The sequence below is a fragment of the Electrona antarctica genome, assembly GCF_951216825.1.
Source record: "Electrona antarctica genome assembly, chromosome: 15".
NCBI classification, from domain to species: Eukaryota; Metazoa; Chordata; class Actinopteri; order Myctophiformes; family Myctophidae; genus Electrona; species Electrona antarctica.
Window position 1 is genome coordinate 41080864 of NC_136796.1, and position 23468 is coordinate 41104331.

Sequence of the window (23468 nt, forward strand, 5' to 3'; positions counted from 1 at the left end):
GCACGCACGCACGCACGCACGCACACACACACATGCATTGAGGTAAACTCATATTTATACCTGTCGATAGCTCATGCCAATCCCAGGCGGTCCAAGTGTGGAGGGCCAAGCAAGGTCCCTAAATCTCCTTTTGCCTTTTGGTACTTTTATTCCTATTCCCTGTACTTTACTATACCTGATTATTCTTATTCTTCCTTTTGTCCTGTATCTATTCTGTGTTTCATACAGAGGTACTGCCATGACAACTGAATTTCCCTCATGGGATCAATACAGGTCTATTGATCTACACACACACACAAACACAAACATTAACTACATTGATCTTCCTCCTCCATACACAGGCCCTGGAGGACCGGCCCAGCACTCTGTCGGTGGAACAAGGCGACAGCAGCTCTCCTTCCTTCAACCCCTCCGACAACTCGCTCCTCTCCTCCTCCTCCCCCATCGACGAGATGGACGAACGCAAGACCGCCGTCCTCAAGAAGCGACAGTATGCAACCGCTCCGTTCCTCCCTCTGTAACATTTTGGTTTGTGTGTGTGTGTGCGTGTGTTTTAACCCATTTTGACCTGAGATCAGATTCTAAAAATGTCTTCTACATCCTGACAGTTTTCTGAAAAAGCTATGTTTCTATGTCAGTTGTTCGATTTTTCAAAAATAGCAGACCTACAAGCTCGTATGAGCTTGTAGATCTGCTAGTTTTCAATAGCTAAAGCATAACATAATGCTAACACCAAAAGGGGTTCCCGCCCAAAATGGGTTAAACAAGATTCTGACTTGGCCACGTGTGTTCTTGTTGCTGTAGTTACATACTGCTGGAGTTGGTGGAGACTGAGAGAGCATATGTGAGGGATCTGGGCTTGGTGGTGGAGGTGAGTGTGTGTCTCTGTCTTTTGACTTTAAGTGGTATATATCTGTCTGGGCCGCTATATTGGCCATGATAATTTGACTTTTTGGACGGCCTCTGTATCCGCAATTATGCAGCCGATGTGTCCAAAAGTTTAACCTTTTTAAAAGGTTTCAAAAATACCCCATCTACAAGCTCACAATGCATCACATTTAAAGTTAAGTTGTTCTCAAACACAAACTATAATTAAATCTAAGTTTCTCAAATTGATTTAAAGATGTTTTTTTTTTTTTTACACAATATCGGCCAAAAACATCAGTAATCGCTGGTCTGAGACTCTCCAAAATCAGGATCAGATCCGAACCAAAAATCTGTCATTGGTGAGGCGCCACGTCCCAGTTATGTGTATGAGGTTCACTGCGCTCACACCATCACCAATTCCAGGGCTACATGTGCCGAATGAAGGAGGAAGGGGTCCCAGACGACATGAAGGGGAAAGACAAGATCGTCTTTGGCAACATCCATCAAATCTTTGACTGGCACAAAGAGTAAGTAAGCCACACACACACACACCCGACACGGTTGAGAATTAAGCAATATTACACGAGAGGGTGTGGGTTAACGTGATTATTGCCACGACAGGGATGCGGTGAGGAACGAGACGAAGTAGAGTTCCGCAAGCATCACTGAAGTGGCAATAATCACGTTAACCCACACCCTCTCGTGTAATATTGCAATTATACAACAGTTACCCTTAAAACTAAGAAAATCGCTGAAATAATATATTTTTTTAATGACAGATGTAGTCACTACGACCACAAATGTCCCAAGAAACTAGCTATCCTAGCCACAGAGTTTGCTAGCGCTCTGGGAGAACAGAGCAGCTGAATTCTTTGTTTTGATTAGGTGATGAATGGTGCTGGTTTAACCCACGGCTAGAAGGCTGTTTCAACAAATCAGATTGCTTCCTCGAAACGACCTGTGGTATAATAGGTGTTGTCCGTGCCGCTCCGTTGCTAACCAGCACACGTGTGTCCCGTCTTGTCTCTGACAGTTTCTTCCTGCCCGAGTGTGAGAAGTGTCTGGAGGATCCTGACAGACTAGGGCAGCTCTTTGTTAAACAGGTTTGTGGAACCGTTTTCCTCCCAATCTATGTTTTTTTTTTTCTGTGTTTCTGTTTGTATTATGATTACACGTTACTGCAAGTCTGAAACCTGTGTGTGTGTGTGTGTGTGTGTGTGTGTGTGTGTGTGTGTGTGTGTGTGTGTGTGTGTGTGTGTGTGTGTGTGTGTGTGTGTGTGTGTGTGTGTGTGTGTGTGTGTGTGTGTGTGTGTGTGTGTGTGTGTGTGTGTGTGTGTGTGTGTGTGTGTGTGTGTGTGTGTGTGTGTGTGTGTGTGTGTGTCTTGTCCTCAGGAGCGGAGGTTAAACATGTACGTGGTGTACTGCCAGAACAAGCCTAAGTCGGAGCACATTGCCTCAGAGTACATCGACACCTACTTTGAGGTACTATACTTTGAGCTACAGAGGATTCTTTGATCTCAGTTAGGAGATTAGACTTATCAATGAAGATAGTATTATAACCCAGTGTTTCAGGACCCCATTTTTACCACCCGCAAGTAAAATATCCCTTTGTTTTGTTCCGTTCTATTCAAAAGAACAAAAAAAAAATCACACCTGTGTAAAGTCAATCATCTCATTCCGGCCAATCAGAATTTGCGTCCTCACCTTCGTCTTCAATGTTTGTGTTTTACGCAATGTTTGTGTTTTTTCACAAACGCTCAAAGCTGGCCATTCATTGTCAACGGCATTTAATGTTAGTGTTTTTTCACAAACACTCAAAGCTGGCCTTTCATTGTCAACGGCATTTAATGTTTGTTTTGGGACTGATGCTCAAAACTGGCCATTCACTATCAATGGCATTCATTGTTTGTGTTAGGACAATGTTTGTGTTTCAATGCTGGACATTGGATGAAAAAAATAACATGTTTTCATGAATTAAAAAATAATTCAAACATTTTTCAAAAGAATTTAGTTGAATACATATGCCACTCTATAAATGTCAAAGAACTTTTAATAAGTCGTGAAAATACCGGATCTACAAGCTCACGCGTAGTGAGCTTTGTAGGTTGGCTATTTTCACTAGTTTGGATCCCGGGGAGAGACAATTAAATGTCTGACTTGGGTCTCGGGCTAAAATGTGGAATGGCAAGCATGCACTGATACGGGGTACAAGAGTTGTGAAATGTGTATGACCGTTGCTTTGACCCATGTGTAGGACCTGAAGCAACGTCTGGGTTACCGGTTGCAGATCACTGACCTGCTCGCCAGGCCTGTATCCAGGATCATGAAGTACCATCTACTGCTCAAGGTGGGGCTTCTATGGCAGGCCAGGGGCCACCAGACCACACACCACCCATGCCTTTAACTGGGGCTGAGGTTGCTTAAAGCAACCTGTAACTTGATTTCTTAACCCGGATGTTTGGAATCCAGATCTCCTGCGCAAGTGCAGGAGACATTTTTTTTTACTTCTGAAAGATAATAGAGCCTGCCTCCCTGCCTGCTTGCTCAGGGGAGAATACAAATTTTGACCTACTGTTTGACAAGTGAAGAACAGACCAAATACAACCACTCCAATTGTCTAAGTTATTAAAGCAATAAGCCACAAGAGGTCTCAGGTTACCGTGGATTTTATAATGGCTGAGAGGCGCTAGCTGAGTGTACGTGGTCTAATCAGAAACCAGCCAACCAGAATCAAGGATTGGAGAATTTGGGACTAACCGTTGTAACCGAAATTGTATTAACTTACTCTACCATACAGATTGGACAAAATCACATTGTTTTCACAAAAGAAAAAGTTGCTTATTGCTGCTTTAATTGCGAACGAAGGTCGCAGTTAACTATATAATCGTGCATTTCCCGTCAGTGTGTTGGTCGGGCACCATATATGGTGCCCAGGTCTCGTGACATCATGTGACATCATCAGGGATGGAGATGTGGAGACCCTGATGTTGATTGAAACCTTTATTTATTCTCTATTTATTCTTAAAAGAGCATTGAGGTTCTCCCTCATTTGCAATGCTGACGAGATCACATATATTAAACAATTTAAGACAGATATAAAACACAAATCAAATCTTCACGTAAGGCATAGAGACATAATATACAGACAGTGAAACAAAACACAAGCAAAAAGCTGATTTACCCAGTTCAGACTGCACAGATGGGACCTCTAGTGTAAGCCATTCACTTGAACGGGTCTGACGAGTATTTCTTTTCCATTTTAACAGCAACGGGATGTAGGGTGGTAGCTTCCCAGTGCATGGTTCTCCTCTCAGAGAGGGAAGATGTCATAGTAAATGCGACCTGCTGTTGCATTTAAGCCCATGTATGGAGATCCCTGATATCATCAATATTGGCCAGCGACTCTACATCTGACCTCAAACCCTTAGATCTGTCAGAACCTGTTCGGCAGTCGGTGAAAACTAGAGTTCTCAACAGGCCTGAAAATGAAGGCCTGGCCCTACCTGGGCCCTCATCAAACCCTGTACACTCAAGAGAATGTTCCTGATACCATCCTTTGATCTCCATATACTGTATGGAGCTGACCTGTTCTGTTCCGACATTCCATATGTTAATCTGACCTCATCAAACCCTGTACACTCAAGACATGCTCCTTATATGGCCAGTACAGAATTCATTCCATATGTTGATCTGACCCCCCGTGCCAAAGCGCCAGCGCTCGCCCAGCAGTCTGCCGTCCACGAGGCGGATGCGTGCACGCGACCTCGCCCCTTTATCTCGCCCTTTAGGGCGAGGTCGCTTCTCGTCCTCAGGCGTCTTACTGGTAATATTAAATATTAAGTCATCTCAGCCCCAGTGAAGGCAGTGGTCCTTTCAGATGAATGAATGATGAATTAATTTATTTGATAATGAAAAGAGCACATCAGCAGTCAGCACTTGAATTAATTTATTTGATGATGAAAAGAGCACATCAGCACTCAACAGATAGCAGACACAATATCACCAAGGATTAAAAAACGCAATAAAGCCCTGAGGCTTATTTCCATTGTGGTCCTCTAATTGTCACAGATTTTACATCAATGCTGTACAAAAGCCTATTGTATTTGAACACTGTAGCTGTCAGAGCTTTACTCTAAGGTCCCAATTCCCTCTTGTTTGTTTTCAGGCATTCCTCAAGCAGTCCCAAAAGGCTGGGCTAGATACTGCGGAACTGGAGGTGAGCTAAGAGTGCCATCCGTTATGAAAAGGCAATGTGCTTTTGACCGCTCGCTTTAACTGCTTATTTTTTACCGTTTACAGAAAGCGGTGGAAGTCATGTCCATAGTGCCAAAAAGATGCAATGACATGATGAACGTGGGCAGACTACAAGGATTTGATGTAAGATATTCCACTGTATTCTCTTAACCCATTTAGACCTGAGAACAGATTCTACAAATACCTTCTAAATCCTGACAGTTTTCTTGAAAAACCCATGTTTCTATGTCAGTGGTTCTCATACATTTTCATGTCAAGGACCCCCAAACATATCTGTATTTGGCCACCGAGCCCAATCTGAAAATATGTTGTTCAAGGGACCTCCCATGCAGAAGCAAAGATTTGAGTTAAAAACGTTCACTGTGAAAGAATATATGTATTCAAAGATTTGCGCCACATTTTCACGATTTTTCAAAAATAGCTAAAGCATAACATAATGCTTAAAACACCAAAAGGGGTTCCCGCATAGAATGTGTTAACTCACCATGCACCAAGTGGTCCAAATAGACCCTTAAAGGTCTGTAACTCTGAGATTGTACAAATTGAACTAAATTCAATTTAGTTCCATTTTTACGCAAAGTTAAATTAACAATGACGATTTTACAGTGTAGATGGTATCAGGTACGGTCGCCCCTAAACCATCTCGCCCCTCGATTTACAGTGTAGATGGTATCAGGTACGGTCGCCCCTAAACCATCTCGCTCCTCGATTTTACAGCGGGCGCAGTTCCACCCGCTGTACACCCGGGGCAAGTTGGTAAAGGGGCGACTCGCTTGGTATTCGTGTAGATTGGGGTCCCAGAGATACCATATTGTATCAAATGTGCCTTGGGGTCCATGGCCCTAATGCATAATAAACTGTCTTTGAAATTCAAAATGCAGAGAATCACTAACAGTCATAATGTCGTGTCACTGCACATTGTTGACTGGAAAGTATGATCTTTTTTGTCAAGCAACGCTGTTGTACTATGTAGTAGAAATTAGACTTATCCTCCCTGGCTTAGAGAGAGAGAGGATGTAGAGAATAAGCACATCGACAGCTGGGCTAAAGAGAGTTCAGTTTACAGATGGATGCAGCCCGCACGCCATATTGGGTACAAAAAGGATATTGGGTACAAAAAGACTTATTTATTTATTTGAATAAATAATGAAGTCTTTTTTTTTGTACCTTTGTGTGTGGGCTCCATCTGTAAACGTATCCTCCCTTACACACCCGATCCATCCTAACGTGTCTACGGTCGGTCTCATTCCCTGCTCCTCCCTCGGGCTCCCTAGGGGAAGCTGGTGGCTCAGGGTCGCCTGCTGCTGCAGGACACCTTCTTGGTGGCCGACCCAGAGGGAGGTCTTCTGGGCCGCATGAAGGAGAGGAGGGTCTTCCTCTTTGAACAGCTGGTGATCTTCAGCGAGCCCCTGGACAAGAAGAGGGGCTTCTCCATGCCCGGCTTCCTCTACAAGAACAGCATCAAGGTAAACGTCCTGAGCTTCAGAAATGGCCGCCAGTGTCATGTGCCATGTGAAGATTCCCGGAGCATTGTGCCGGCTCGGTATGCAAGGGGCGAATGGGTATCCATCTGTGCTGAGTCTCAAACCGGTTTACTGCGAGTCTTATTCATTGCCGAAAATAGCGTGTCGGCACTGTGTGAGCTTGTAGATCGGCTATTTTCGCCGTGCAATTTTTGCCGTATGACAAAATATATATCTGGTTTAATAATGTACATACTGGTTTAAGGTCTTTTACTTGAGAGAACGGCGCTCACAGGTGCCATTCAAACCATCGGGAGTTTTTTACGTCTCATAGACGAGGATGGTCTATATCAGTGTATAACAGCAGCTGGGTTCTTTCTCTGTGCCGTAGGTGAGCTGTCTGGGCATGGAGGAGAATGTGGAGGGTGACCCTTGTAAGTTCCTGCTGACCTCCAGGGTGTCCAACAGCAGTGTGGAGTCCTTCGTGCTCCACTCGTCCCACCCGGGCGTCCGCCAGGTCTGGATGCTTCAGATCGGCCAGATACTGGAGGGCCAGCGCAACTTCCTCAACGGTAGGTACAGCCGACGCACCAGTGTGGTTTTTGGCAGCAAAATTTGATTTTAGTTTTTAGTCATTAGTCTCTTGAATAGTTTTCATTTAGTTTCAGTCACATTTTAGTCACCTGGAATGTTTTATCGTGAGTCTAGTTTTAGTCGACTAAGTATCATAAGATTTTAGTCGACTAAATCTACAGTTGATTTAGTCGACTAAACGGTGCCGTCATAATGACGGCTTGCTAACAATAGTCGATCTACAAGCTCACAACGCGTCACGCTGTGACGCGTTGTGAGCTTGTACATCAGCTATTTTCAGCATTCAACCAAGTGTAAAATGACTTATACTGGATCTCTTGTCCACTAGTCCCTTCCTAACATTTTAGTCTAGTTTTTATTTGTTGATGAAATCGTCAGAATATTTAGTCTTAGTTTTAGTCATCATAGCTTAGTTTTTAGTTTTTGTCAGTGAAAAAAAGATAGTCGACGAACATTTTGCGTCCTAGTTTTAGTCGACGAAAACAACACTGTGACGCATTCACAAGCACGGCATGCGTCACTGCGGCATTGTGGCAGAAAAATAGCACCGGCCATTGTTTGACAATCACGCAGCCAATGTGTACCGGTTTTTAACCTTTTGAAAATGGTCAAAAATAGAAGATGTACAAGCTGACAATGTGTTGTGAGTTTGTACATTTGCCAATAATTAAGGTTAAAAGATATTTGCATGTATTAAAATAATTATCAAATTGTCAAATTGACTTTAAGGTAATCTGTAATTGGTAGTCTAGGTAGGATTCCAAAATGGGGATTGGCATCAGACCTACGAATCTGGCGTCAGTCTGACTTTATTTCAGAATACTAACAAGTCTTTGTCACACAATGGAAATGTCCCTGGCGTTGTGTTTACAGCTCTGACCTCCCCCATAGAGTACCAGAGGAACCACATAGGGCCGAGCAGCGCGCCATGCATACCCGGTGTGGGAGCTCCGGTGGCCGTCGGCGGCGGGCCGGCCGTGACCGCCGGATGCGGGGGTGGCGTCTCCCAGGGGAGCGCCGCCCCCCCTTGCCCCCAGGGGGGGGGCTCCCGCCGGCCGTCCAGGATCCCCCAGCCTTCCCGCCTGCCCCAGCCTTCCCGCCATCACCCCGGGGCCGACACGGACGGCCCCAACAAGATGACAGGTAAGGGCCCCCCCGGCGCTGCACTTTGTCCCATTTGACGTGTTCGTGTCATAAAGAAGGAGATTTGAGGTTCTGCTTGCTTCTGATCCAGGTGGGTCCCCCCGTCCCGTCCCTCCTCCCTCGCTCCCTCCCGGGGGCGGTAGTCCCCAGGGCAAGCGCCCCCTGGAGAGCGCAGAAGACCAAGCACAGACCCACACGCCTGCCACCGCCGTAGCCCCTATTCCCCGCGCCACGGTGGGACCCCTGCCCACCACCCCCAACTCCAAGCCTCGGCCGGGTGCCATCTCCCCCCTGGCCCCCCCTCTGGCCACCCCTGCCTTTGGCAAGGACGCCCTCCCCCCTCCCCCTCCCAGCCCCGGCCAGAGGTCGTCCGGATCGGGGTTCTGGAGCTCCATGCCGGGGTCTCCGGCCAGCCGGCCGGGCTCATTCACCTTCCCGGGGGAGGCGGGGGAGAGCCCGGTGCGTCAACCCAACCAAAGCCAGAACCAGAGCCAGACGCCGGGCCCCGGGTCCGGTGGTCAGAGCCAAACCCACAGACACTCCACGCACAGCAAGGAGGCAGACCGGATGAGCACATGCTCCTCAGCCAGTGAGCAGTCCATCCAGTCTACCCAGAGTAACGGGGTAAGAAAACTACCCGCTGGCCAGGTTTGTCTGCGGCCTCGGGGCCATGCTCACTAACCCGGCGGACGACGGGAGCAGCGAGGCGTTTTTCCCCCGCCATTTCCTGTCTCGCCGCAGCCAGCTCTACTAATCCTAAATCCTGTACTACTCTGCAGTCGCTCTCTGACACCGTCTCCACGGCTCTCCGGCATCATCCTATCTAGCTATTCACACAACTTTTTTGTCTTTACTGGAGATACTTCATTCTGTCGCGGCTGAGGTCGTGTTTTGTCTGTTCTTCTCCCTAACACTTTTTGGACTGAGGTCCTAGACTTTCCCTAATCGGCGCTTGTTCAACTCTTCTTCAGCGATTCGTAAATCAAGGCTGTTTGTTTCCTCCTCTACTAAACTAAGCTCGCACTAACGCCTGGCTAAGTGGTCGGCCTTCCCTCCACTCTCGCTCTCCTCATGGGTGTGTTTACTTTTCATGTGTCTCTCTCTCTCTCGCTGCAAACTAACCTCAAGACGTTTGTGGCTCATCACCACAAACGTACTGGAATTTTTAACTCTCACTCTTCTTTCTCCTTCTCCTCCTTCTCTTTGCCTGGAATGACAGAACAAAGAAATGAAACGGAGACCTCTTCATCTTCCTCCTGCTTCTTCTCACCCTCCTAGTTTTCTATTTTACTAGTTTTCCAAGACGAAAGTGATTAATAATTATGTGTACGCGTAATGAAGATTGTTGTCTGTTCACACTTGCTTATCTCCTGACTTAGTGTCCTGCTTTTACCTTTTCCCCGACTAACCACTAGAGGTTTCTGTATTGTTTGTTCTTAGCCTAGGGATAGGGATTGATTTCTATCCCATTGTCTAAATTGGAACATAATTCCAAATCACATTTCTAAGATTTAAAGCCACATACCAAGCCTTTTTTAGGTGGTTCCTTGTACACTCTTTACTTTTTTTTTAATATAAATATGTTTATTTAAATTTTCACTGAAAGATATCCCAGGATCAGGTAGACACAGTAATAGTCATGATCACAGATCATATTCCTTGGGTAATATGACAGATTTAAAGTAAGTACAACATAAGATCTGAGTTATTTTGTTTGCATGAAATGGGTACAGAGATCAATAATAAGGTGACTATGCTACTGAACACCCCGAGCCCCTCCCAAAAAGTAAAGGAAATATATATTTTCTCCACTTCACACCCAATTGATACTATGCCAATTCCCGGACACTCTTTACTTTGATAGGATTTTATTCTATTCTTATTTCTAATAACACTCCTCCTACTAATTTTGTGTGTGCAGAGTGAAAGTAGCAGCAGCAGTAGTGTGTCCACCATGCTGGTAACCCAGGACTACGTGGCGGTGAAAGAGGATGAGATCAGCGTTGCGCAGGGCGAGGTGGTGCAGATCCTGGCCAGCAACCAGCAGAACATGTTCCTGGTGTTCCGGGCGGCCACGGAGCAGGGCCCCGCCGCCGAGGGCTGGATCCCCGGGTACGTGCTGGGACACACCTCGGCCGTCATCCCCGACTGCCCCGACGGAACCATCAAGTAAGAACCGACCTCAGGGACTGTGGGGGGGGGTGAGCCGTATTAGAACAATGATTCTCAAACCTTTTGAATTCACCTTTAGCTAAGCCCAGCCCTCTCCCACTTAGACACTCCCACTTGGACACTTTCCAGCCGGGCTCATTTATTCCAATGTAAATATCATGGATTTTACACATTAAATACTGGTTCAGTTTTGGAACCAGACCTTCAAAATCTCTTCCAAATCCGTCGTCAAGGCCTGCCATATGCACTGGCATTTATTTTCTTTTTTAAAACAATGTTTTATCATATAGGAAAACTATTGGTGGAGAGGTTTGTCTAACCCATGTTATGCTTAGCTGTGGTTGGACCATAGCACGTTGGGGAGGGGCTTAGCTATAGTTCAATTGCACGGACGCGCTCGTTTGATTCAATACTTTTCTCCGGATGCCAATCTACACTGTAAACGTGTTACAGACCCGTAAATCCATTTCTGATCAGATTCAGATTCACTTTATTGTCATGTAGTTTAGGCACATCGGGGTGCTGCTATTGTGCGTGTCGGCTCACTAGAAACGCTCTGCTACACCAGTGGGTCTCAAAAGTGTCTTTGAGTGGGTTCCAAATGGCCCCGTACGGGTGTGTAACTCTGAGAGTGTATAAATGGCACCAAATGGACCTTTACGGGTCTATTTGGTTCCATTTGTACACTCTCAGAGTTATGGGGGTCCTTGAAATGAAAATAGTTTGAGAACCACTGCACACTAAATGGAACAGAGCCTTAATTATAGTATCATAGGTAACACCTGTGAAGGAAGTAGAGAAGCGGCCCGGAAGTAGGAAGAGTTATTCTGTGTGCATATAGCCCATTATGCACAGATATGGAGTTACACATGTCATAGTCTTGCGTAGCCAGACAACTATTCCACAATCTCCGAATGCTATATAGAGTCTGGAACTATAGCCCCCATGAGCTGAGTAAGGAAGCTGCCATTTACGTTCACGAAAGTATATTTTAAAATATCTTTACATTTTATAAATTTGCGCGACTGTAAAGACGAAATGGAAGTGGGGAGGAGGCTCCACTTCCGCTTTATTGCTTACTCATGATAGCTCTTCCGTTGGTCCAGACTGTATGATGAAACATTTGGAAATTGTGAGAGTCAACAGTCTGGTAACGCGAGACTACACATGTCATAACATTTTAAGTACCCTGCTCCTGTTAGACATTTCTTTGGTAGCTGTTGTACGATACAATATGAAATGGGGAGGTTCATGTGTTTGTCTGTGTTGAAGTAGGAAGTCGTCATCGTGGCACACATCCCTACGCATCCGCAAGAAGTCTGACAAGAAGGAGAAGGAGGGAAAGAAAGAAGTCAAGCTGGAGAACGGGTACAGGAAGTCCAGAGAAGGCCCGGCCAATAAGGTTTCTGTAAAGGTAGGAGACCTCAGGGTATTTTAGACAATGTTTCTGTATTATCATTACATTATTAAATATATGATTCATTACCTTTTCTCATCTGTCATGTTTGCTGTCGTTCCAGCTTCTAAATCCAAACTACATCTATGATGGTAAGTAGCAGATCTCTGTCATCATGTAGGTCTTTTTAGTCAACTTGTCATTTTGCGTACATCCTTTAGCATCATGTGTTAGGCTGCACTAGAACTACTGCCAAAAGTACAGGAAGTTGTGGGAGGCGGCGCAACATGTAACCGTCTACTTCGGTTTAGACAATTTAGTTAGTAGTTGTTTTCCAGACTTTTATCTCCTAGTGAGATGGAGATAAAATTCACATGTTACTTATTATTACTGACATAATTTGACCTTTCCCCTCGCCCTCCAGTCCCCCCAGAGTTCCTCGTACCCCTGAGTGATGTGACCTGTGACAACGACGAGAGTGTCACCCTCAGGTGTAAGGTCTGTGGAAGACCCAGAGCCACTGTCACCTGGAAGAGCCCCGACCAGAGCAACCTCACCAACAACGGCCGCTTCAACATTGCCTACAGGTAAAGACAAATGGCTTAACGTTGGGGCAACGCGTGCTTCAGCATTGCCTACAGGTAAAGACAAATGGCTTAACGTTGGGTCAACGCATGCTTCAGCATTGCCTACAGGTAAAGACAAATGGCTTAACGTTGAGTCAACGCGTGCTTCAGCATTGCCTACAGGTAAAGACAAATGGCTTAACGTTGGGGCAACGCATGCTTCAGCATTGCCTACAGGTAAAGACAAATGGCTTAACGTTGGGTCAACGCGTGCTTCAGCATTGCCTACAGGTAAAGACAAATGGCTTAACGTTGGGTCAACGCGTGCTTCAGCATTGCCTACAGGTAAAGACAAATGGCTTAACGTTGGGTCAACGCGTGCTTCAGCATTGCCTACAGGTAAAGACAAATGGCTTAACGTTGAGTCAACGCGTGCTTCAGCATTGCCTACAGGTAAAGACAAATGGCTTAACGTTGGGTCAATGCGTGCTTCAGCATTGCCTACATGTAAAGAAAGTAATAATAATAATAATAATAACCTTTATTTATATAGCACCTTTCATACATGAATGCAGCTCAAAGTGCTTTACAGAGCAGTAAAGATAATAAAAACAAAAGCAAAACAAAACGGCATTAAAACAGGCATGCAGTTAAAACTAATAGGACAACAACGCAGTGTCAAATCAGGCAAAGGCAGTGGTACAAAGATAAGAACAGATATTTTAAAACTCAACTAAAAGCAAGAGTAAAAAGGTGAGTCTTAAGCTGTGTCTGTTGGCCCATAAAAGCAGAATGCTGCCTGGCCATATTTCTTACTAGCCACCTTTTTGGGGAGTTTGAGTAGGCCAGCAGTGGAGGACCTGAGGGGGCGTTTAGGGAACATGGCTTAATGTTCGCTTAAAGGACCCAGCATTGCCCCCCCCCCCCCCCCCCCCCCCCTTTAATGCAAATCACTCCCTGACTCTCTACCCTGTTACCAGTCTCTCTCCACTGAACTATCAAATTGAGGCAAAAAAGCCCCACCGCCAAGTGTGCCTTGAGATTGAGATGTGTTTTGAGTGTTTTTTTACCATAGTTTTCTCCATGAACCATGTTGAATTTAGTCCATTTGTGAAAATGAAAAATCATGCATTGATTCTGAGCCCTAGGACAAAGCAGACATTAAGTGTGTGTGTGTGTGTGTGTGTGTGTGTGTGTGTGTGTGTGTGTGTGTGTGTGTGTGTGTGTGTGTGTGTGTGTGTGTGTGTGTGTGTGTGTGTGTGTGTGTGTGTGTGTGTGTGTGTGTGTGTGTGTGTGTGTGTGTGTGTGTGTGTGTGTGTGTGTGTCGCGCAGTGATACGGGCGAGGCCACCCTGAGGATAGTGGGCGTGTCCTCTGAGGATGATGGCGTTTACACATGTGTGGCCACTAACGACCTGGGCAGCGTGACGTCATCAGCCAGCCTCAGAGTGCTAGGTATGACTATATGGATCCATATCTCTGTATAGACAAAAGTATTCATTAAATTGTATATTTATTATCTGATTATCATGGATATTTTATGTATCAGTGGTTCTCAAAGTGAGGTACTGGGACCCCCAGGGGTCCTTAAGGGGTTCCACTGTTCTATATACATTATGCAACTGTAAGCATGGCCTTGCATTGATCTGCTGTGTTGTTTGTTCCAGCTGTGTCCAGTGATGGAGTCAGGGTGATCTGGAAAGACAACTTTGAGTCCCAATACATTGAGGTTGCAGAGCTGGGCAGGTAGCTATACGTCCTTCTCCTTGACACTGTCCCCCATGCTGTACGCTCAAGTCTATTAAAACAAAGTTTTACAGTTAATTATGATATTTATGACGATGGTAAGCTGAAAGTGTAATGGTGATCATAAGCAAACACATCTATCCTCCACTTAGTCACGTACCAAGTGGTGATCGTAATATCCTGGTTGCAATGTTCGAGTCCCTCCGACGTGACTGGCGTTTGTACCACTAGTTTATGTAAGACCCGGTGCGTAGTCTCATTCAAGTAACTCCCACAGCCTCTTTCAACTAGCAACCTCAATGGCATTCCACCTTAAACATTAGAGTCCCAGTCATAATTTCACTGAGTTTAGGAATAAGGTTAGGTTTAGGAATATTTTTGACTGATGTTAAGGTGAGGAATAAGGTTATCTTTAGGCATTATTTTACTGAAGTTATGTGAGGCATAGTTGCATAGTTGCAAAAACGCTATGAACAAGTTCAATGAGGAAGAACTGTCAATCACTGCGACCACTGGCCAATCAAAGCGCTCCCTTACCGGGTCTTGCATAAACTAGCGGTACCAATGCCAGCCACCTCTCTGAGTCTGACATTGCCATTTTTTGAGCGATGCTTGTACTTTTCCTCCAGGGGTCGTTTTGCGGTGGTAAAGCGGTGTGACGACCGTGGCACCAAGCGCTCGGTGGCGGTCAAACTGGTGAACAAGAAGCTTAGGAGACGAGAGCAGGTGACCCAGGAGCTGAACCTGCTTCAGAGACTCCGACACGCCCACCTGGTCAGTCTCATCGACACGTACGAGACCTCCAGCAGCTACGCACTCGTTCTGGAGATGTGAGTGTTGAACAAGTACAATATGGTGCCTGTCATTGACTCTGTGTTTGTTGAACAAGTACAATATGGTGCCTGTCATTGACTCTGTGTTTGTTGAACAAGTACAATATGGTGCCTGTCATTGACTCCGTGTTTGTTGAACAAGTACAATATGGTGCCTGTCATTGACTCTGTGTTTGTTGAACAAGTACAATATGGTGCCTGTCATTGACTCTGTGTTTGTTGAACAAGTACAATATGGTGCCTGTCATTGACTCTGTGTCTGTTGAATAAGTACAATATGGTGCCTGTCATTGACTCTGTCTGTTGAACAAGTACAATATCGTGCCTGTCATTGACTCTGTGTCTGTTGAATAAGTACAATATGGTGCCTGTCATTGACTCTGTGTCTGTTGAATAAGTACAATATGGTGCCTGTCATTGACTCTGTCTGTTGAACAAGTACAATATGGTGCCTGTCATTCACTCTGTGTCTGTTGAATAAGTACAATATGGTGCCTGTCATTGACTCTGTTTGTTGAACAAGTACAATATGGTGCCTGTCATTGACTCTGTTTGTTGAACAAGTACAATATGGTGCCTGTCATTGACTCTGTTTGTTGAACAAGTACAATATGGTGCCTGTCATTGACTCCGTGTTTGTTGAACAAGTACAATATGGTGCCTGTCATTGACTCTGTGTCTGTTGAACAAGTACAATATGGTGCCTGTCATTGACTCTGTGTTTGTGGGCTCACTGAAAAAGCTCGAATGTGTCTCGGTTGCCGTGGTAGCAGAGATTAAAATAGGGTGCATTTTGCATCCCAAAACGCAGTTTATAGGTAAGGGACGCAATGAAACAACGACCTCTGCATCCGCGGGATGCACTACTGTACTGTTTTTTATTCTAGTTGATTTTGCTAGCTTTAGTTATAAAAATAATTTATTCTGTTTTCTACATGAATATAACCACTTTATCACCATATAAGAAATGAAATGGGAGTTAAATGCTGCAATTTGTAAAAATGGCAAAAATATGACTCCTAATGTCAAATGTCCCTGGGACTCATCTAAAAGTCCATCCCGGGATGCAGGGTTTCATTACATTGAAAACCTATTCACATCACTGTGGTAGACCTGAGGCTGATTCTATAAATGCCTTCTAAACAAGTAGTTCTCACTCTTTCAAGATATTTAAAAAAATACGCCCTAACCCTGACGCCCACGCCCGACCAGTGGCCCTTAGCCCCCAGGTTGGGAATGGCTGGAGTAGGGTTTTGTTTTGTGAAACGCAGGTCTGAAGTGAATCCTTTGTGTTTCAGGGTAGATCAAGGCCGTCTCCTGGACTACATTGTGAGCTGGGGGAATCTGACCGAGGAGAAAGTGGCCTGCTACCTCCGGGATATTCTGGAAGCTTTACTCTACCTTCACAACAGCAGAATAGTACATTTGGATGTAAAAGTATGTTTATTTCACCCATTACCAAATGCATTGTGTTACCAGTGAGTATCATTAGCAAGCTTGCTGCCATTAAGCCCATAAATGTTATTGTCACTCTTTTATAGTTTTTCCGTAAACGTTTTGTACCTGCGTTAATTCCCTCGTACTTTCACCTATTTAACTTTTTGTACGTTAGTTACATTCTACTCTAGCTATTTTTACTTCAACGTTGCATGCTTCTGAAGGTATCTTCCTCTCATACATACAGCATAATATAGTGTACGCATGCACCGATATGGAACTTTTTGTCCGATACCGTTTAAAATAACAATTTAGCAGATAGCCGATACTTACAGATTATTATTGTAATTGTTTTGTGCCAGGGAAACAAATACATCTTCAATACAAGAAATAAATGTTCAGAATCTACACCAACATAGCCAACGCAAAATGTATGCGTATCAACAACAGATAAAATATGGTCTACTGCCATCGGTTAATGTCAGTTTTATTTGCCGATACCGATATTGACCGATACATCGGTGCATGCCTTATATAATGTAACACATTCCTGTATTCCTGTAAGATCATTTCTATCTTTTCTCTGTCCCCTGCAGCCCGAGAACCTGCTGGTGGCCCACGACTCCAGCGGCCAGCCTGTGGTCAAACTGACAGACTTTGGTGACGCCGTGCAGCTCAACAGTGCCCACTACGTTCACCCTCTCCTGGGCAGTCCCGAGTTCGCCTCCCCCGAGCTGGTCCTCGGAGAGCCGGTGTCCGTCACCTCCGACCTGTGGAGCCTAGGGGTGGTGACCTACGTGCTGCTGAGCGGCGCCTCTCCCTTCCTGGACGAGAGCGCCGAGGAGACGTGCCTCAACATCTGCCGGCTGGACTTCAGCTTCCCCAGGGACTACTTCCACGCCGTCAGCCAGGAGGCCCGAGACTTTGTCTGCTTGCTGCTCAGGACAGACCCCGGCGGCAGGCCTCCGGTCGGCCTGTGCCTCCAGGAGCCCTGGTTGCAAACCGGGACGGGGAACAACAACAACAGCCGGGGCAGGGCGGAGTGCTGCCTGGACACCTCTCGCCTGGTGTGCTTCATAGACCGCAGGAAACACCAGACGGACGCGCGGCCCATCGGAGGGATCCAGAGCTTCATCCAAAGCCGCCTCCAGGCCAGAGTCTGACCGCTGGAAGGAGAGATGGACGGAGAGGGGACAAAGAGATGCGTTACTCCAGCCCCCCTTGCCTTGGCCCCTTACTGCCTTATGTCTTGTTATGGAACTGAAAACTGGATACACAAATAGTGTGGTTGTTTCACACAAGATGTGAGGCCGTAGGGATGCAGCGTTCCACCCGGAGTTGGGAATCTCAGAAGCCTGAATGGAAAGATAAAAGGAGGGAAAATAATGTATGCTGATCTCATCCTCTTTCAGAGAATGTCCGTTTATAAAAGTCTTGTAGTCCTTTCACCAATGAAATTGAGACCTGTTGAGGTCCAAAGCCAATCAGAGCCCTAGAGAACAGAGTTCTCAGCCAATCAAACAAAGATGGATGTCCTTGTCTACTGCTGCTTGCTGGTTTCAACTCAAAAACAGATTTTTTTTACTAAAACACAAATGTAAAAAAAAAAAAAAAACAATGTATTAAGTAATTTATTTTCCTTTTGTGGGAGTTTGAGCCGATCAAAAGAGCCAAGCGATGGAGTCTAGACGCCACTGCACAAAGTAGCAAAGCTTTCAGGAGGAAGGCAATGCTAACAAGCTAGCGATAGCGGCAAGAGCAATGTTTGCCTCTTCCCTCTTACTGCTAGAGAGGGTGAGAGACGCTCCATCTTTGCTCTTTTACTCTGTACGTCACTCAAAGACTTTGAGAAGCAACCCTTTCTTAATGAAATATTGTATAGAAGAGAAAATGCTGTCCATACATTTTCAAAACCGGCTTTGAGTTCAAATAAGAATAAAAAACAATTTAGAAGATGCTCATCAGTTAATGGTTGCCATACTACTTTGGACTCCGTAGACACTACTCTGAGTTTCCAGGGACTGAGTTCCCTCTGAATTTGCTGAGACATTTGTCACATTTCTACATCTGACCATGTGAGACCATTATGTACCTAATCTACAGCCTGATTCATGCTCAGTTGCGCACTGGAGCGCAACTAAGCATAAATCACCATGGCAACCATGTTACAAGTGATGATGCTGCACTGTCCGAACCTCTGTAAAGAAGCGAGAGACGAAAACGATTCATTGTTGCTTTTACTAGATCAAACGTATGTCGCGCAGATATAAGATGTTTAAGCCTTACTTTGTATATAGACTTTTAAACTGCCTTCTTTTCCCTCAACGTTCAAAATGGAAAGCCTGCCTTCCGGGAGGCGGGACAACTGAATCACACAGACGAAACGTAGATTGTTCACGGGCAGCAGAGCCCGAGTGGCAGCAGGGATTGCCAATCAGACGCAAGCGAGCGGGGAGGGAGGGGAGGGGACAGATTACTGTAAATGCACTCACTGTATGTTATGTTTCTGATTCTTATGTGCAATGTTGCGGCTTTAACATTTTATGCAACTATTTATGAAGACATCTGTTGTATCTGTAATAAATCTAGAGAAAAGCATGTACGTGGTACTGCAAGCTCTGCTGGTAGTTGTGTTTATTTGATTTTGAGTATTAGGACTTCTAGGCCAATTTTTAGGAGTCACAATCTTCACGGCACTTATGGTTTGATCAAAATCATGTTGACACTTTTTTTCTTTTTGTACTGTAGGCCTATGTAGTTTATTGGTACACCAAAGTTGCCCTAGCTTTACAGTACTTAAGATGTTTTATTGCGATTTATATTTTGCTTAATTTAGGCATATTCTTTCTATACGTATGAGGAGATTGTTTACACCCGTTTAATGAATTTAGTTATTCACAGCCTTCATTGCAGTTCAAACATTTTGCTGTTCATAACATTCAAGTGAGCAGTTTAATCATCTTATACATCATAAGATACTGCACATGCCATTCGGTCTTTATTCGTGTAGACACTTTTTGCCAAAAATAAATGCTTTTTTTTCACCCCTCCCCATAGAAGACCTACCTATTTTCAAATATTGACGGAGGCATGAGGTAGTTCTTGTTTTGTCCTAACACAAATTAAACAAGAACTATACTTAGTCCTAGTGGAACAACTAATGCTTCTATCATCACTGACACCCTGGCATGTTGAAGATGCCCTTGCTGGACATTAAAACCCAGTATGCTCCACCGACTGTTATATCAACATGAAAAATCATTAGTGTATGTCACGACTCAATCCAAAATACCAGAAAGAGGACGTCTAATTTACTAACCTATTATTTATTATAAAAGGTGTGAATAGGCCATTAAAAACAGAAAAACATGGATTTGATACCTCAACGTTGCTTTCTTCCTTTTGTTTCCAGATTCATGTTTCATAAATTCCATAACTTTTTTATTTCTTTGCATGTATATTGTTTTGTACAGATCACATCCCCCCCCTCGCCCTGTGAATGTTTGTCACTTATTTGAGAATTAAACATACTGAACATGTACCCAGCTACTTGACTTATTATTTAAGCATTTTGTAACAACCACTCAATTCATATTTAAACTATTCAAGATAAAGCATGTTGACCACCCCAGGCATGTATCTATCTGCTACAGAAAACACTACTGTAGCTGATTCACAGCATGCATCAGTATCAAATGTTTGTCCAGGTTATGGTTTGCACACAATTTGAGTTTTAAATTCAATGAAATACTTCCTTGTATGATTGTGTTGCTGGCCAAACATAGCTACAAGCGTGCATTGCAACACACGTTGTGAACTTAGTTGTAGATCTATTTTCAACATGTGAAATATAGGATTACACTGAGCTATTGAGCACAACTGTGGGGCGGCAGTGGCTCGGGTAGAGTTTCTGGATGGAAACCGCAAGGTCGCCAGTTCGAACCCGGGCTCCCCCAGAGTTAGTGTCGAAGTGTCCTTGAGCAAGACACTGAACCCCTAATTGCTCCCGATGTGCTGGTTGGTACCTTGCATGGTTTCCGCCGCCATCGGTGTATGAATGGGTGAATGTAATGCACAATCTATGTAAAGCGCCTTGGATAAAGGCGCTATATAAATGCACCATTTACCATTTAACTGTGTCCTGCTAGAGCTTGTTTATTGCCCAAACATTGAGGGACAGTGGATCTGAGATTAGGAATCCAGAAAAGGGGGAAATATACACTAAAACAAACTTAAGTTTTACTTTGCTGGCCTGCTGGCAGTGTGCACAATAAATTTGGGCAGACCAAATGTATTGTGCTTGTGTGTTAGCCAGATGGACACACAAGCAAGTTTGTGAGGTTTTGACTGAAGCGGAGTCCCCGTCTCCACTTGACTCTTCTTCCCAGTTGGAAGACGCAACAAGACAGGAGCCAGACAAATATGTTGTACATGGTTGTGGTGTGCAAACTGCATGCAGTATTTTAGTTCCATGTCATATGGTAGGTGGTAGACAATCTGGAAGAGTCCAGTACAGGTTTTCCACTGCGGTGTGAAGAACATATTTGGGTTTGGTCCATCTGGTGGCTTACTGTGAATACAGACACAGGGAGAAACCACAGGAGGACATGATTACATATTTTCTGTCCCAACTACCCCTGACACAAGAATCAGAATAAGTAATGTATTTCTTTCCATTATCAAGAGTTAATTACTTGTTCACATCCAGTTGCAAGACAAACAGTAAAAAGCTTGGTCTGTCTAAAAACAGAGAATGTCCGCAACTTTGCTGCACTCAAAAACTAAAGGTAGGCTATTTCTGATGCCATGTAACATTTTCATTACTGTAACTTTCATGTTAAAATATTCCAAGTGTCCTGAAACATGAATGGTGCTTGTACATTACAGTGAAGGGAAAAAAACATACTCAGATAATATGAAGTTAGACAATATCACAATATTGTCCTTTACCTTGACTCCTGTCTGTGTCCGTTGAGTTTACAGTAAAATCACAGATGAAAACCAAAAGTAACCATGCTTCCAGTCTTCCTCCAGCCAGAGCATCTTCATTGACTTGTCAGGTGAACAACTAAACAAACAAAAAGACATGTGTGTGTGGCTCAAAGCAACAACACAGGACCCAAAACTACATAATATGCTAATTTGCAATAGGCTACAGTTGGAGCAAATACAGCGTGACAAACAAAAACAGCAAAAGCCTAAACCGATGTCAATTAATTTGGCATTGTGGCATGTTATAAAGGGTTAAGTGCCAGTCATGAATGAGTCGTGATGGTAACAGTTAACTGATGACCATATCGACTGTGCATTGTGCAATATGTTATCATGATCATCTCAGCCCACTACCATGCAATGCAGGCACCGTGAGGCACGAACTGGCACAGAATATCGGCCATGGCATTTGTGAGTGACCAGTGGCCTGTGGCAGTACCCCTCTTAATTATTTTGAGTAGCCTAACTTTACCTTTTAGATAAAAATATGACCAATGAACGAATGACCACAAAGACGCTGTAGCTGGTATAATGGACCAGAGCTAACTGTTGCCGAGCTGTAGCTGCCATCCCATCCCACGCATCAGCGAGCAGCATGTCTTTCCAAAATGTGTACTTAAATTAAACGGCCACACCAAACTTAGCCTTGATACAAGACGAAGACTTATCACTCATAATACCGAACGACCGAAATTAACGGATCTTTTTAGTGAACGACCGAACCGTTCACTGACGTGAACGAAAGTTCCCATCACTAACTCATATGACCGTATTGATCCAAGGCTGCAACAAACCCAAACCATGAATGAACTTTACAAGTTACTTACAACATAATTTATAAGCGAAATGGTACACGTAGGCCTACCATGTAAGTGCACCACAGGCTAACGTTAACCTTAAGCACACACACACACACACACACACACACACCTTAAAAAAAGAACAAGAAAATTACCGTTTGTAATTGAACTTGAACTCAGTTTGGAACCTCATATGAACGTTAACGACAGCTCGCAGTGGAAACAAAAACAATTTGATCGAGGAAGGAACACTTACTTGTTGATGTCAATTAGATTGTCCATAATAAAGAAAGATCAGGTTAAAACAAAAGGGAAAGCCGTTTAGAGCAACCGTGTCTGTGGGGACAAATAATCCTGCTTAGGCTAGCTAGGTGTTACTTCTTCCAGCCTAGGGTGTAAGTAAAAACGACTCGCGGTAAAAGTGTAGCTTACTTCGGCTTCCGGCGGTTCATTCTTTCACGCACACAATCGAGATCTCCCAACCCAACCCCGTTTCAGCATAGCGTTTCAGCCAATCAGAAGCCGCGTCATCCTAGGAATAGGGGCGTGGCTACGGCGCTGACCGCTGCAGTACAGGTGCGCAGTATTGTTGATGGTCTCCATGGAAACGTACACGTACACAAAGCGCGGTGACGCGACGCCACGTCACAATGATATGTAATAAATAGCTGAGCCTGACCCCAAAAGCATGCAGATGACAACAGAGTGAAGACATAATATTCACAACCTATATTAGTGGACCCACCAACACCCTAATATGGTGCAGCAGAATGAGCAGATGTACCAGAAGGGTGACATAGTGTGCTTTCACACAGGCGCCCGCAAAAAGTTCAATGGGAAGCAGTGGAGGAACATGTGCTCCTACGAGTGGTGCTCAAAGGAGTCCCAGGGAAAGGGATACTGCATCCGCCACCTTGCCGAACAGAGGAGGATGAGGAGGGAAGAGAAGAGGAGAGACAGGAGGTGGTCCCCAGAAAACAAGGACCACACCTACTCATCCTCATCTTCCCACTCCACCACCTCTTCTTCAAACTCAGAGTCCCCCCAGCAGGAGTCAATCAAGACACAGGCCTCTCTGGATGCGGAGGGACACAACAGCAGCAGTTCAGAGAACGGCGACCAGACAAGGATGCAGACGGCACGGGCACTCCAGCTCTGTCCTCTCACAACCATCTCCTCTTCAGCCACCACCACTGTCTCCTCCAG

At 44.8% G+C, this 23468-nt stretch overlaps 1 protein-coding gene and 1 long non-coding RNA gene across 13 annotated transcripts in view; one reads left to right on the plus strand and one right to left on the minus strand.

The window, feature by feature from the left end:
• LOC306937824 (triple functional domain protein) overlaps positions 1-20009 on the plus strand; it is a 142181-nt gene extending 122172 nt beyond the window's left edge. For 6 of the 12 annotated variants that reach the window (XM_079521798.1, XM_079521809.1, XM_079521805.1 and 3 more), the window contains 21 exons: positions 342-490; positions 805-871; positions 1291-1394; positions 1901-1970; positions 2260-2349; positions 3122-3214; positions 5033-5083; positions 5167-5244; positions 6396-6587; positions 6976-7156; positions 8052-8321; positions 8413-8945; positions 10243-10490; positions 11766-11907; positions 12014-12041; positions 12314-12476; positions 13788-13909; positions 14122-14200; positions 14830-15030; positions 16332-16470; positions 17067-20009. In XM_079521798.1, the coding sequence (XP_079377924.1) occupies positions 342-490; positions 805-871; positions 1291-1394; positions 1901-1970; positions 2260-2349; positions 3122-3214; positions 5033-5083; positions 5167-5244; positions 6396-6587; positions 6976-7156; positions 8052-8321; positions 8413-8945; positions 10243-10490; positions 11766-11907; positions 12014-12041; positions 12314-12476; positions 13788-13909; positions 14122-14200; positions 14830-15030; positions 16332-16470; positions 17067-17633 (3567 nt within the window). In that variant the 3' untranslated portion in view covers positions 17634-20009. Of the gene's footprint in view, positions 1-341; positions 491-804; positions 872-1290; positions 1395-1900; positions 1971-2259; positions 2350-3121; positions 3215-5032; positions 5084-5166; positions 5245-6395; positions 6588-6975; positions 7157-8051; positions 8322-8412; positions 8946-10242; positions 10491-11765; positions 11908-12013; positions 12042-12313; positions 12477-13787; positions 13910-14121; positions 14201-14829; positions 15031-16331; positions 16471-17066 lie in introns of those variants that run through there. The other 6 variants (XM_079521802.1, XM_079521800.1, XM_079521801.1 and 3 more) reach the window with 3 other exon arrangements.
• On the minus strand, positions 19597-22704 carry LOC306937842. The gene is made up of 3 exons (XR_013791665.1): positions 22519-22704; positions 21421-21538; positions 19597-21040 (listed from the first exon to the last, which is right to left on the minus strand). It is a non-coding gene; the product is annotated as an uncharacterized lncRNA (long non-coding RNA).
• Between the last annotated feature and the right edge of the window lie 764 nt (positions 22705-23468).